At 43.3% G+C, this 14906-nt stretch overlaps 1 protein-coding gene across 3 annotated transcripts in view; it reads left to right on the top strand.

Annotated features, from left to right (window-relative positions):
- Window positions 1-2085: 2085 nt before the first annotated feature.
- AASS (aminoadipate-semialdehyde synthase) overlaps window positions 2086-14906 on the top strand; it is a 33810-nt gene continuing 20989 nt past the window's right edge. The window contains exons 1-14 of one of the 3 annotated variants that reach the window (XM_068165238.1): window positions 2086-2172; window positions 4246-4466; window positions 5485-5661; window positions 6208-6292; window positions 6941-7008; window positions 7983-8129; window positions 9003-9081; window positions 9175-9302; window positions 9883-10031; window positions 11089-11211; window positions 11363-11474; window positions 12014-12073; window positions 12167-12234; window positions 14633-14754. In XM_068165238.1, coding sequence (XP_068021339.1) covers window positions 4254-4466; window positions 5485-5661; window positions 6208-6292; window positions 6941-7008; window positions 7983-8129; window positions 9003-9081; window positions 9175-9302; window positions 9883-10031; window positions 11089-11211; window positions 11363-11474; window positions 12014-12073; window positions 12167-12234; window positions 14633-14754 — 1531 coding nt within the window. In that variant the 5' untranslated portion in view covers window positions 2086-2172; window positions 4246-4253. Of the gene's footprint in view, window positions 2173-4124; window positions 4467-5484; window positions 5662-6207; window positions 6293-6940; window positions 7009-7982; window positions 8130-9002; window positions 9082-9174; window positions 9303-9882; window positions 10032-11088; window positions 11212-11362; window positions 11475-12013; window positions 12074-12166; window positions 12235-14632; window positions 14755-14906 lie in introns of those variants that run through there. The other 2 variants (XM_068165229.1, XM_068165247.1) reach the window with 2 other exon arrangements.

The raw sequence follows: 14906 nt of genomic DNA, 5'->3' as shown, positions 1-14906 counted from the left end.
CAGTGTTGCACACACCAACAATTGCGTTCTTGCCAAAGTCCATACCTGCATTTAACAATGAAATAAAAACCTCTGAAAAAGCAGTTCTTATGAATCGTTTAGAATCATTGCAAAGACTGCACTCAATCCTTCTAATTTTCTATTTAGTTTACACTTTCTGCAGTTCCAGAATTTGGCTTCAGTCAAGCAGTTTTGGCAAATTTTATCAATAAACCAGAAAAACAGATACAATTTCTAAAAGACATGGATATACTTATACTCTGCACGTGTAACTTACAGCATTATAAGTGCTTCACTAAGCCCACAAAGTGGAAATTTGAAACAGGGGGCATATACATAATGTTCTTGTGCAACAGAAGTATTTCCTAGAGTAAAGCCTTTGGGGCCAAGCGAAAAGCTTATTGTATCTGCTTCTTGGACCCAAATGGAACATAAGATCCTTCATGTCTCTTACTGCTTGACAGACAAATCTATTCCAGTCCTTTTGGGTCTTCAGTATCCAGATTAAACTGATAGGATGAGAGGAAATGGCCTCAAGTAGCACCAGGGGAGGCTTAGATTGGATATCAGAAGAAACTTCTTCACTGAAAGGGTTATCCTGGGAGGTTATCCTTTGGAGTGTTTAAAAGGCAGAAAAAGTTTAATAGATGTGGTGTTAATGGACATGGGCAGAGTTAGATAATAGTTGACCCAATGATCTTAAAGGTTTTTTCCAACAAAAACAATTCTATGATTCTGTATGTTTTAATAATGTTATATATATAGAAGCTGGATTTGGAGCCTTTGCTTCCTGCCCAAGCTAATCTCTACGTAGTGGCTGAGAGGTACAGTTTCCTCTTCTGGCCTCAGGCAAGTGGGCTGTTTGCAATCCATGGTACAGTCACAGACTGTATCGTGACAATCCATCTTCTGCTCTAGATAGTTGGGTTGCTGCTGTTGTTGTTATTATAGCTGGGAACACTGGGAGTTTTTGAAAGGAGAGAAAGATTTTGTAGTTATATGTACCCCTGAACCTCACTCTTTTGTCCATTCTGCTGAGGCCTCAAATTCTCAAAATCTCTGGGACCACTTCAGATCACACTTTGTAGTGTTCACCTCCCAGATTCTGAAACAACACAACCCAGAAAGATCCCTTCAGTCCTCACTTCCTTTCACCCCCAAAATCTTTGCTGATGCATTCTGCGTCTCATTCCCTAACACTTCCTTATATCATGTGTATCACAGTAGCAAGATGCTGTTTGCTGGCTCTCTCATTGCACCCTGGTGAGTTATGAAAATACTTGGATCTAAACCAGAGCACTGAAGTCACAGATTATTATTGTTAGTTAATGCTGCCTCCAGATGCAGGAGAAGAGAGGGAAAAGTTCAGGGTCGTGCCATGAAAAAAAAGAGCAAGTCAGAGATAAAGAGAAAGTAATCTACAACGAGGTGCCTCTAAAGCCATAATGTTCATAGTTTATAGCTACAACATCCCATCATTATCGTGATAAGCTAATATGGCAATGGAGGCCTATCATAAATGGACCTAATACAAGCACCAAGTTCCAGCTTAAAATTGCTAGCAGGTTGCATAACAATCCTTGCTTCGTTTCTCTTCCTCCGACAAAGTAACTTTTACTCTCTCTCATACCATTTTAAACACATTTGAAAGGGACAAAGTGACTGAACGCTCGTGAATAACTTGAGCGGACGTGTAGTAGGAAAACGTTTAGCACAGTCCTGTGATGGGACAGACGCCGCCCGTCCTTGAACTCGCCCCGGGGCACTGCGAGGCTGAGGCTCAGGGGTCGGTGCTGGCGGTTGTAGCCGTGGGGCGCTGGGGTGATGGCTGTGTACCGCGCTGAGGAGAACCGGCGGAACGTCGCGCGCGGCCGGCGGGGCTCCCCGCGGCGCACCCTGCTCTCTAGGCCGCGGCGCTGACCACTCCCCTCTGCCCGGGTGGGGAGACGGTACGGGGCCTTCCAGAAACCCGGGGGCGGTGAGGGGGCGTGCCGGCCCCCGCCGTGACGCCTACGCCACGACCCCTCCGCATTGGCGGGCAGCGAAGGGTGTACCCGGAGGGAGGCCGGTGGTTGGCTGCGGTCCTGGGCGTCGGCGCTGCGCTGGACGTCTGCCGGAGGAGAGAGCCGGACCCGGTGGCTGTGCCCTTCCCGTTGCCGCGCTCGCCGTGAGGTAGGTATGGCGCTGCGCTGCCCTGCGCTGCGCTGCCCTGCCCTGCGCTGCTCTGCCCGCCGCCCCGCTGGGGCACACAGCGGCGCCCGGCGGCTCCCGTGGCGGCGAGAGCGGCCTGGCGCCTTTAGGGCGGACAGTGCTGCCGGCAAGGGTGCCGCTCCTTCCCCGCCTCCCGCTGCCGGTGCCACCCGCTCTCTGCGCTTGTCCTCCGTCTGCCTGTGCTTCCTTGCCGCACTTCATGGGGATACTTTTTTCCCCTTCTGCGCGTTGCCCCTCCGCGGCTACAGGGGCCCCGTCAGAGCCACAGCCGCAGCTTCGGAAGAGGCGAAACATGCTGGCAGCGCCGGTGCTGTAGTTTATCAGGGTCTCGAGTGATAAGTGGAGGCACAAGTTGCCCCTGTAAGGGTATTCAGCTTTCTCTAGAAATAGGGTTATACTCAAACTGTGTGGTGCAATCAAATATATTGCTGTTGTTTTTATTGTTTTGCTGCATTGCTCAGCGCAATTTTAGTTGCAGTGAAACTCAAGGTTGGGTGCAACAGCCAGCACAGCATGAATGGTGAAGAACCCATGTGATGTTTGGCTCTCCCGTACTGGCTAGTGTGCTGGAGAGGCCAGGGAGGAGTCTCCATCTCTGTAGGCTTTGAGTTCTCAAGTTACTTTCACCTTTACAACAAGGTATCAGTATCTCTGTGGCTATGCCTGAGCATACACAGGGAATCATGTGTACGAACTTCTGGCCTGCCAGAGGTCATGAAGTGTTTGCTTACTGCCCTGATATCCCCACACATGCTGTAAATGCGGGCCAGCTCACTCCCTCCTGAAAGGGGCATTTTTCTTCTTGGTGAACTCCTCTGCAAGAGGGAAATTGACTTCACTGTAGGCTTACGTATGAACTCCACTCATTGTACTTAATGTACAGTAATAGTGACATTGTGTGACAAGACTTCTTCTGGTTTTGAGGTGCCAAAATGCTCTCTAAGGAGCCTTTTAGGATGCTAAAGAGCAGTGTCATGAAGTGACTCCAGCTTCAGTACAGTAACTTCTGCTGGCGGACAAGTCTAGTGATGGCAGGAATATGACACCTGGAGCTGATGTGGAGGACTGTTTGGTTTTGTAGATGCCTTCCTTCCTGTGCTAGTTTTTCTCTTTAAGCAGCCCTGGAGTTAAATAAGATCTCTCAAGTCTTTAGATATGTAGAGGTTTTAAAAGATTGAGGCAGGAGGAGAAACAGGATTTCCCAAGTTACTCAGATACAGAGATTCATGTGATTATCAATTAAAATTGCTTTGGAAGCAAAATTCACATATTTGAAGCCTCTATCTTTGAGATCCATATAAAAATATGAAGTCCTTAGGATCCTAGGTAGCTGATGCTGAATCTGTGCAGCTGTTTATGGCAAAGCTAAGCAGTGGCATGTGTGCTTTGCTGGTAATGAAGAGAAGGAGAGAAAAAACAAAGGGATAATCTTTTACAGTGGGAATATGTCCTAATAATGATATTCAAATTTTGATTAAGAAGAAAACCTGTCACTCCTGACCACCCATATGCTGACTGCTAAACAGTAGTCTTCAATTTTTTCTGGATGTAAGAAATAGTTATGTAAAAATACTTAGCACTCATCTTACACATTGGGCTTTCTTTTTTAATTAACTGCTTATGTTATAGCCTGTGTTTTTTCTCTCTGTGTCTTACTTCTTACTGTTCTTGATGCAAGCTTTGATAAGTGCTTGGTCTTTATAAGTTTATGCTGGGAAAATTAATTAAATTGGTATCTTCAACTTTCCAGGATTTCCTGAAGTCATGTGATTAAGAACTTGGTACCCTAAACGCATAAAAAGCCTTCCTTTACAGTAGTAAAAAAAATTTGCCTCTGTAACAACACCCCACCAAACTGAGATGCAGCAAAGTGCATTGAAAGCAAATTCATATCTCATAAAAGTAACTGGAATATGAAGTACCTGGTTTGTGTTTTACAGCAGATACTAAAGGAGACCAGAACTTTTGCACAAACAATGTTTGAAGCATACATATACATGTATTATTTTACTACTTTGTCTTTGCTGCCATCAGGCCATACCATGCTCCGAGCCTTTAGTCACACAAATGGTAGGTGTGTCTTCCATCATGCTAAGTGTTGGCATCATCGTAAGTCTGTGCTGGCAATCAGGAGGGAAGATGTTAATGCATGGGAAAGAAGAGCACCGCTAGCACCCAAGCATGTTAAGGAGCTGACACAAATGGGATATAAGGTCTTGGTGCAGCCATCAAACCGGAGAGCCATCCATGAAAAGGTAAAGGTCCCATTTTGAATTAGATAAGCAAAATCATAAGTAAGTTCTTAGCCTCAGTAAAGGGCAAATAATGTTCAAAAGATATACAAGAGAAAACATATGGTTAATTTTGTTATTGAATGAAGAGTCATGTCCTAGTGGAGAGAAGAAAGAATGGTTTAACCTTTTATTGTAATATTAGCACACTGGTTGGTTTTGGAAATTGTTTCTATTGATTTATTGCCCTTTCATCAGTCTCTGAAAAAAAATCTAGCTGCTCTTGAAGTAGAAACTTGGGAATTAATGTAACATTGGTATTTTTGTCTTCTATTTGTATGGAGGGAGCACCCTAAAAAACATGGATATTTTAAAAAAAGTGGGAAGAATCTGGTGAATCTTGTTCCTTCCCATCTGTCATGGAGAATGAGGAGAGACTTTTTTCTGTAATGCTGTGAGCGTCAGGACTGTGACTTTTTAGTTCTTGTAGCAGCAGTAAAGTTGCTGTTGTAAAGTACTTGCACCAACAGATAAGAACTGAAACAAAAGTAGGGAATTAGTGAACACTTGCACGTTTTAATTAAGGCACTAGAACTATTTTTTATGGATTACATTAAGCATACAACTATGATATAGAAAGTTGCAATTTTAATGTGCTTTTGAGATAAGGAGGAACAACAATAAATTTTGGCATGGAGAACCAGTCTTTTAGAAGTTACTTTTCGTCTTGGACTTAGTCTTACACAGTTTCATAAAATCACATCATCTGTCTTCAGGTTAATTTGTCAGGTTTGTCTAATTTCCAAGTATTTCAGCACATTACAAATTACACACAATTATGTTTTGGCCTTGTGTAATAGGATATTGGCATGGAAGCTCAGTTTGATATTTGATACCTCTTTTGATAAGGAAGTTTATGAATGTTTTGAAGGCAGTAACTTGTGGAAGTGTTTATTTGTCCTCTGTTCTATTTCCTTATGTGTTGACATCTGAATATGAAAGAAACCCAGAAAAATTTACTTTGCTTTTCTTTCTTTCATAGGATTATGTCAAAGCAGGTGGCATTATTCAAGAAGATATTTCTGAGGCTTCTCTGATAATAGGTGTGAAGAGACCTCCAGAGGAAAAATTAATCCCTAAAAAGAACTATGCCTTCTTCTCTCATACTATTAAAGCCCAAGAGGCAAACATGCCCCTTTTGGATGAGATTCTAAGACAGGTAAATTGTGTCAGAGCAAAACAGTTGGCTGTTAGCAGGGGATGGAAAACTGAATGCTGAATGTAATCGAAGCTTGCTGCCTAGTATGGTTACTTTCAGAATGAGTGTTTGTAGGTACTGTCCTTCCTTGCAGCTGAATGTTTATTGCTCAAAGTATCTTGTGCTTGCAGTGCTGTCCTGTTTATGTGTACAAGGCAAGGTGTGTTGTGAGCACGGTATGCTCTCATTTCAGAGGCAGCAGCCAGTTCACTCAGAAGTAAGCAGCCTCTTGGCAGAGCATGTGAATGCGTCTGCAGCAACTGGAGTGACCCTTTGGCGAGCTCTGTGACAGGAGTGTGCAGGCAGTGCAGAGACTCCAAAGCAAGAATTTGATGCAATTTTCAGGGTTTTATTTTTATAAGATTTTTTTGCCTTTTTCAAATGTACCCATCAGCCTCCATCATGAAGGGTGACAAAGACATATGTAAAGGTAGTTCCTTGGAGAGCAATGTGCCACTGACTGCATTCACTGAAAGTTTTAATACTCAGTTTGCTGTGTATTTTCAGGAAATTCGACTGTTTGACTATGAAAAAATGGTTGATCATAAAGGAATGCGAGTTGTGGCCTTTGGAAAGTGGGCTGGTGTAGCAGGTATAGTGCATAAAGTAAAGGCAGGCTTGCAGCATGTAATACTTCTGGTTGTCTACATTTCCTGAAAGTTGAGGCTCTGCATTTTTAACTGCATTTTTAACTTCTGCTTTGAAGAGCTTTTTTCCCATTCTGTTTTGTGTTCTCTACTTTTGATGAGACAACAGGTCAAATAGTCCTGTGAATTCCTGGCAGATCTCTTTCATGTTGTCTTGAAATCCCATTTGTCTATTCAACTAATCTGAGGTAGACTAAATATCAAGAGATAACTGAATAGGCGTTTGAAAGAAATGGCTGCTGTCAGTCCTGTGAGTTTGAACAGCATCTCTTTGTCACTCTGTTATCCATCTGCACTGATTTTTGTGAGGCATGGTTACAATTCCTTTCTGCTGAACTTCCAACTCTGATTCTTCAGGATGCTTTCTTTATTATCTCCTTCTTTGGAAGCTGGTGACGTGGATGCATCTCATAAAAGGATATCTGAGGATTAAAAAGTGGTGAAATGTGTAATGTGGGCCAAGAGAAGGTTTAAGGTCATGGCCTGCTATTGAATGTCAGTCAGTCAGTCTCTGCAGTTTCCAACTGCAAATTCATAATAAACACTGATGGTCTGAATTACTGTTATTTTGCATTTTCATTTTTTAACACTAGGAATGATCAACATTTTACATGGATTGGGATTACGATTTTTAGCCCTGGGACATCACACTCCTTTCATGGTAAGAGTATATGTGTATGCATTTTTCTTTAGCAAAATTAGGCCAAACCTTGAGTCCTGTGTCCAGTTCTGGGCCCCCCAGTTTAGGAAAGATGTTGACTTGCTGGAACATGTCCAGAGAAGGGCAACAAAGCTGGGGAGGGGTTTGGAGCACAAGCCCTATGAGGAGAGGTTGAGGGAGCTGGGGTTGCTTAGCCTGGAGAAGAGGAGGCTCAGTGGGGGTTGGTCTCTTCTCCTGGGTAGTCAGCACCAGAACAAGAGGACACAGTCTCAAGCTGTGCCAGGGGAGGTTTAGGTTGGATGTTAGGAAGAAGTTCTTCACAGAAAGAGAGATTGCCCATTGGAATTGGCTGCCCGAGGAGGTGGTGGAGTCACCATCATTGGAGGTGTTTAGGAAGAGACTGGATGGGGCGCTTGGTGCCATGGTTTAGTTGATTAGGTCCTCTCCTCTCTCCTCTCTCCTCTCTCCTCTCTCCTCTCTCCTCTCTCCTCTCTCCTCTCTCCTCTCTCCTCTCTCCTCTCTCCTCTCTCCTCTCTCCTCTCTCCTCTCTCCTCTCTCCTCTCTCCTCTCTCCTCTCTCCTCTCTCCTCTCTCCTCTCTCCTCTCTCCTCTCTCCTCTCTCCTCTCTCCTCTCTCCTCTCTCCTCTCTCCTCTCTCCTCTCTCCTCTCTCCTCTCTCCTCTCTCTCCCCTCCCCTCCCTTCCTCCTCCCTTCCTCCTCCCTTCCTCCTCCCTTCCTCCTCCCTTCCTCCTCCCTTCCTCCTCCCTTCCTCCTCCCTTCCTCCTCCCTTCCTCCTCCCTTCCTCCTCCCTTCCTCCTCCCTTCCTCCTCCCTTCCTCCTCCCTTCCTCCTCCCTTCCTCCTCCCTTCCTCCTCCCTTCCTCCTCCCTTCCATTCCGTTCCCCATTTGGGCATCTGTTAATTATCTGTATTTGAATATGGAAAATATCCTGATGGTTCTGTACCTTTTGCTTTCAGCACATTGGCATGGCACATAACTACAGGAATAGCAGTCAGGCTGTGCAGGCAGTACGGGATGCTGGGTATGAAATTTCACTGGGATTGATGCCAAAGTCAATTGGCCCCTTAACATTTGTGTTTACAGGCACTGGTAATGTTTCTAAGGTAAGAATTTTGTCTTCAAGATGAAATGCTGTATTAATAGAACTTACTGACATTGGGTCCATATCATGTTAAATAGATTGATGTGTTCCTTTTGTTTGTTTGAAATTCAGTTTTTCCTTTACTAGTGAGGATTTGAGTACCCTAAACTTAAATTTTAAATATGTTTGAATTCATGCCTGACAAGGCTGACCATGCTAACATATTGCCATGAAAAATGGATGAAATCTTACTGCTATGTCTAACCACCCTATTGAAGTAGGGAGGAAAGAAGTACTTTTTACAATACGTGCTGAGTTTTTAAATCTGTTTTATAGCATTGACTTGGCTTATAAGTGCTGGACTTTAGAACTTACGCAGGAGTTTGGCAAGAAAGATCAGTTCAGCTGGGCTCCAGCTATAGAGAATCACTGCCTGTGTAAATGTGTGCTTTCTGGGCAAAAGGGTAGCATGTCTTAATGACCCATGCCCTACTGTCACAGCTTGTTGGGAAAGTCATCATGAAATTCCTTGCCTTTAGGGCAGCCTGCTTGGTGAGGAGTGGCTTCAGAGGTTATCCCTGAAGAGAAACTGCACCCCAGAGTGGCAGTAAAACCTGCCTAATGTGGCTCAGTTGACACCTCCCAGCTCTGCCATTAGAAATATAAACGAGGTGTTGGATTGTGGGTCACCCATACTACAGTAATGGGGAGCGGTGTAAATTCATTGTGCATAGATCCAGACTGCTTTAGTTTGGATAAGCAAGGGTACATGTGACACAATTTGGGTATCTCTGTAGGTGTTCTCTGGCAGGACTGATAAGCTGTTTGTGGCATTTTTATACTTGTGCTACCTTTATACTCTCAGCTCATTTGAATCCTATTTCATGCTTTACAGGGTGCTCAAGAAATGTTCAATGCCCTCCCATGTGAGTTTGTGGAACCACATGAGTTAAAAGAAGTTTCCAGATCTGGAGGTATGCTGTGACAATAGTGACTGAAAACACTGGAACCCTCTCTGTCTAACAGCTAATTCATTTATTCTTTGGTTTTTATTTCCTTAACCTCAGACCTCAGAAAAGTCTATGGAACAGTGTTAAGTCGTCACCATCATCTCGTGAGGAAACGTGATGGGCTGTATGATCCAGTAGACTATGATAAACATCCCGAACTTTATACTTCTCGCTTTAACATTGATGTGAGCATCATTGATGTGATTCTGTGATCTCTTCTGTTCTTTTATGAAAGGTTTTCTAATGAGTGTTGGTAGTGACTACACCTTCGCATATCTATTCATCTAACAACTACCTGAAGGGAGGTTGTAGCCAGGTGGGGGTTGGTCTCTTCTCCTGGGTGACCAGCACCAGAACAAGAGGACACAGTCTCAAGCTGCACCAGGGGAGGTTTAGGCTGGATGTTAGGAAGAAATTCTTCATAGAAAGAGTGATTTGATACTGGAATGTGCTGCCCAGGGAGGTGGTGGAATCACCATCACTGGATATGGTTAGGAAGAGACTGGATGGGGCGCTTGGTGCCATGGTTTAGTTGCTTAGATAGTGTTGGATGATAAGTTGGACTCGATGATCTCGAAGCTCTTTTCCAACCTGGTTAATTCTAATTCTAATTCTAATTCTAATTCTAATTCTAATTCTAATTCTAATTCTAATTCTAATTCTAATTCTAATTCTAATTCTTTTTTTATTAAAAAATGCTAGATGTGCTTTTAACTTCTTAAAGTACTAAAAGAGAAGATGAGGCATGTGTAACTTTCTTTGCAGATTGCACCCTACACAACTTGTTTAATTAATGGCATATACTGGGAACAACATACTCCTCGCTTGTTGAGTCGGCAGGATGCTCAGAAGCTGCTGGTGCCAGTTAGATCTTCCACTGGTGCAATGGAGGGGTGTCCTGAGTTGCCACACAAGTAAGACACCTCAGTTCACTTGTAAGGGTTCTGCAGTGCCATAATTAAAGTAATAACTTTAGGGAGTTTCTCTGGAGTATCTACCAAATGATTCTGTTTCTTATGTTCCTCTTGCGTGTTGCACAATGCCCCATTGATTCTGCTTTGCTTCTGGGCTTGCGTTCTTGTTTTCAGTTTGGAGTTTTGAAAGCTTCACAGTTCAAATGGCTGATGGGTATGGTCTGTCTTTCTGTAAAGGTGGTTCTGCTGTTGATCCAATAGAAACAGCGTGACATCTGGAAAATGTGCTTTCTACACCATTGTTGCTAGATGTTTCTATGCCTGAGCACAGTTTTTGTGGTTAATTTATTCCTGCTCTGTCATTTGGCTTCTACAGGTAGTAGTGATGTATCAAGACCCTGAATAGCTTTAAGGATGGAACATGGGGTGCAAATCCAGAGTTAGTGTCCTTTCAGTGTGAGTGGGAGACACCCTTTCTCTAGTAGCCCTGTGGGAAGGATATGGCGGTGTATTCTGGTGAGGAAGCAGGTCTTTGTCTCTTTGACCATTCGGTACTTTTCTTTGTCTCACATGACAAAGAACTTCAGCATTAACCATGAGTGGGGCCAGAGGTTGTGAGTTAGACTAACAAATGTTTGATCTCTGCTAGCTATCTGTGAACTGAAAGGAGGCAACCACTTTTTCAGGTCTCCCTTTATCATGATGGAGTTATTCTTAATGTAGGTCTGCCCAGTGACAGCTCAGGGGAATTGGTAGGTGGATAATGAATGGGAGGTGTTGGCAGTACATGGAATACATAGATAAAATGATTCTCTTGTCCTTTGAGAATTTACATGTGAAAAATGAATCCTGTTGATGTGAATGGAAATCTTATGACTACAATAGGGCCAGATATACATTACACTTCTGGGTGTCATCTGTGTTGTGTTGGCTTCTAAACTGGTTAAGAGGACTGAAGCTGCAGGTCTAACAGATCTTCTCACATTTCTTTTATTTCCTGGTCTTTTGTAATCTCTTACATTTATGTTCCTTTGTCTTTTTTGTTCAACTCCTCTAGACTTATAGCAATATGTGACATTTCAGCAGACACTGGAGGATCTATAGAATTTATGACAGAGTGTACAACAATTGACAGCCCATTTTGTATGTATGATGCTGACCAGCACATTATACATGACAGGTGGGAGAGCCTTTCATTTGTATTGCTTTGCTCTGTAGTTTGTACAGTGAAACGTTATCTTTAAAGATCATATGTTTTGTACACTTCTGAAAGGTGGTACTTCCAGGCAGCATGGAGAAGTAGTTTACAAGAGCTTTGTTCTCTTTTTCAGTGTTGAGGGCTCTGGGATTCTGATGTGTTCCATCGACAATCTTCCAGCGCAGCTTCCCATAGAAGCAACAGAGTACTTTGGCGATATGCTTTTCCCTTATATTGAAGAGATGGTAAGGTCTTGTGTCCAACAAGAAGGTAAAAGACTGGATGCTGGTCTGCATGTTTGTTGCTTTTCTGGTCTCCTGTATATATTCAGAACGAATCTGCTGTAGAACATAACTGACTTTGTACTTAAAAAGAATATTTAAAAGGCTTTCTAAGTTTTGAGGCAATACATTCAAAAAAGCAGCACATGAATGAGATATTAGTGGCTTGGATATCTTATGGATTTATGAAAAACACTTTTTGTAGGCAGAAAACATGCTTGGGCAGGTAGTTCATCATTTCTGGACCATGCCATTGATGTCTAAATATAATTTCCTTGGGCCACTGAGCAGTCCCTCACAGTCAGACTGCTCTTTGAATTTCTGTATATTCATAAAAGTCAAACGACATTGATCAGGGTCAGGAGAATGTCAGAGCTATGGCATACTAGTATTGTTCCATTCACTTAAGTGTTATTTTAAATGCTGATGTGTTTCTCTGAAAAAAAACAACAAACTATTGTGGGAAATAAAGTGACCTGATTTGAAATAACTTCTCTCCCTAGCTGTTATCAGACGGCTCTGAACCTCTTGAAAGACAGAACTACTCATCTGTTGTTCGAGATGTAAGTTTTGCAGTCTGGCACTCTGCTTCTCTTACTCTGCTTTAAAATGTACAGGTACAAAACCCCCTCAATATTTGCTTAATGTATTTCTAGGCAGTGATTGCATCCAACGGGTCACTGACACCTAAGTATCAATATATCCAGAAACTGAGGGAGAGCAGGTAATGTATCACTTCTTAAGGTTTATTTACTTCAAACTTTTTCTATGCCCTCTTTTGCATTCATTTACCTTTGTGTTTTGGTGGAATACTCTATATTGTGCTGTGTCCAATGTCACAAAGTCCTAAAATCATAGAATCAATAAGGTTGGAAAAGACTTCAAAGATCATCAAGTCCAAACTGTCACCACAGACCTCATGACTAAACCATGGCACCAAGTGCCATGTCCAATCCCCTCTTGAACACCTCCAGGGATGGTGACTCCACCACCTCCCCGGGCAGCCCATTCCAATGGCGAACGACTCTCTCAGTGAAGAACTTTCTTCTCACCTTGAGCCTAAACTTCCTCTGGCATAGCTTGAGACTGTGTCCTCTTGTTCTGGTGCTGGTTGCCTAAGAGAAGAGACCAACCCCTACCTGGCTACAACCACCCTTCAGGTAGTTGTAGAGAGCAATAAGGTCTCCCCTGAGCCTCCTCTTCTTCAGGATAAACAATCCCAGCTCCCTCATCCTCTCCTCATAGGGTTTGTGCTCGAGGCCTCTCCCCAGCCTCGTTGCCCTTCTCTGGACACATTCAAGAGTCTCAATGTCCTTCTTAATTTGAAGGGGACCAGAACTGGATGCAGGACTCAAGGTGTGGCCTAACCAGTGCAGAGTACAGGGGCATAATGACTTCCCTGCTCCTGCTGGCCACACTATTCTTGATGCATGCCAGGATGCCATTGGCCTTCTCGGTGACCTGCACACACTGCTAGCTCATGTTTAGCCTACTATCAACCAATACCCCCAGGTCCCTTTCTGTTTGGCAGCTCTCCAGCCACTCCAACCCCAGCCTGTAGCTCTGCATGGGGTTGCCATGGCCAAAGTGCAGCACCCGGCACTTGGATTTGTTGAATGCCATCCTGTTGGACTCTGCCCATCTGTCCAGTTGGTTGCGGTCCCTCTGCAGAGCCCTTCTGCGCTCTAACATATCAACAAATGCTCCCAACTTGGTGTTGTCTGCAAATTTGCTGATGACTGACACAATCCCCTCATCCAGATCATCAGTAAAGATATTGAATAGGATGAGGCCCAGCACTGATCCCTGGGGGACACCACTGGTGACTGGCCTCTAGCTGGATGTGGCACCATTCACCACCACTCTCTGGGCTCGGCCCTCCAGCCAGTTCCTAACCCAGTGCACAGTGCTGTTGTCCAAGCCAGGGGCTGACAGCTTGGCCTGGAGTTTGCTGTGGGGGATGGTGTCAAAGGCCTTGCTGAAGTCCAGGGAGACTACATACACAGCCTGCCCCACATCCACCAGGCGGGTCACCTGATCATAGAAGGACATAAGGTTGGAGAAGAAGGATCTGCCCTTCGTAAATCCATGCTGGCTGGGTTGCTTGTATGCTTATGAAGTTTCCTCCAAGTTTGTATCTTTGGAGGTCATGTTTACTTATTGAAAGTTGTTTTCAGAATACAGGATAAGAAAAACCATACCTCAGTCTCCATTCATTTGGTTAAACAACAGGGCAGGGAACAGTTTCCTTTGCTTCAACAGTACAAAAGGCTTTACAAATGTTTTAAAAGTATTATTTGCTAAATAGTTTTTATCTGCATAGCTGTGCTATTTTTAGACAAACACTTTTACAGTCCTAATTTTACAACTTAGTGAAAATATGAGCTGAAAAGAAAAATAAACCAGCAAAATGTATTTTTCTGCTAAAATTTATACACTGACAAGAGTGTGTTTAAACAACTGCTGAACTACATTATTCTGGTTGGCAGAAAGCAGTGCAATGTCTGATGAGAATCCATTTAATATTGCAAGTCAATGGGAGAGCTACTTTAATTTATTTACAGAGTAGTACAAGCTGAGTTGAAACAGTGACAGTTTTCATATCTGAGCTCTATTATGAAAGCAGGACTTTTCAGTGGGCATTAACTTTCATTTGCCTTTTATTGGCTATCATGTTCCTCTGATGTACTGATATGTACCTAGTACAACTCACCTAAAATCCACTCTCCCTAGCATGGTGTTGTGTACTGTAGCAGTTACTTGTGATGTCAGAGCATGAAGGCTTTCTGACAGCCCAACATGACATAGACAGCTGGACAGTTCTCAAGTGATCAGGTTACAGTAATTTGGCTATTGGGAAGGATGTACTGATCACTGAGGAAAAATGTATGAAACAGCCAGTAGCAACAGGAGAAACAGCAGAGGTGTTGATGGGTTTGGTCTTGTTTATGTTATAGGAAGGAAACTAGGAGTTGTAGCAGAAGAAAGGAATCACTACAGTCTTGGGTTAGAACTTGGTCTGAATAGCACTCTGGGTTTGTAGACAAACTTAGACCATTAGTTTTAGCTGCTTACAGTTTTCCATCTTCTGTTTCCTTAATTTTTCCTGTTACACTTCCTAGGGAACATGCACAGTCATTGAAGATGGGTAATAAGAAGAGAGTTTTATTGCTTGGATCTGGATATGTTTCTGGCCCTGTGCTTGAGTATCTCACTAGAGATTCTAACATTGCCATCACAGTTGGTATGTAAGACTCTGCTTGTTTTTAACTGCAAAATTGTGTCTAATTTGAATGTGCTAGCCTGACAGAAACTTTGTGGTAAGTAATAAATTTATCTGGTTCTGAGAACAGATAAAGAAAATCACTCTTGGTTCCCTACTGTTAATAAACCTTC

The sequence above is a fragment of the Melanerpes formicivorus genome, unplaced genomic scaffold (assembly GCF_026170545.1).
Source record: "Melanerpes formicivorus ecotype bairdi unplaced genomic scaffold, bMelFor1.0.p_v2 SCAF_3, whole genome shotgun sequence".
Taxonomy (NCBI): domain Eukaryota; kingdom Metazoa; phylum Chordata; class Aves; order Piciformes; family Picidae; genus Melanerpes; species Melanerpes formicivorus.
The sequence above is the reverse complement of the archived record's forward strand: the minus strand, read 5'-3'. Positions and strand labels throughout refer to the sequence as shown.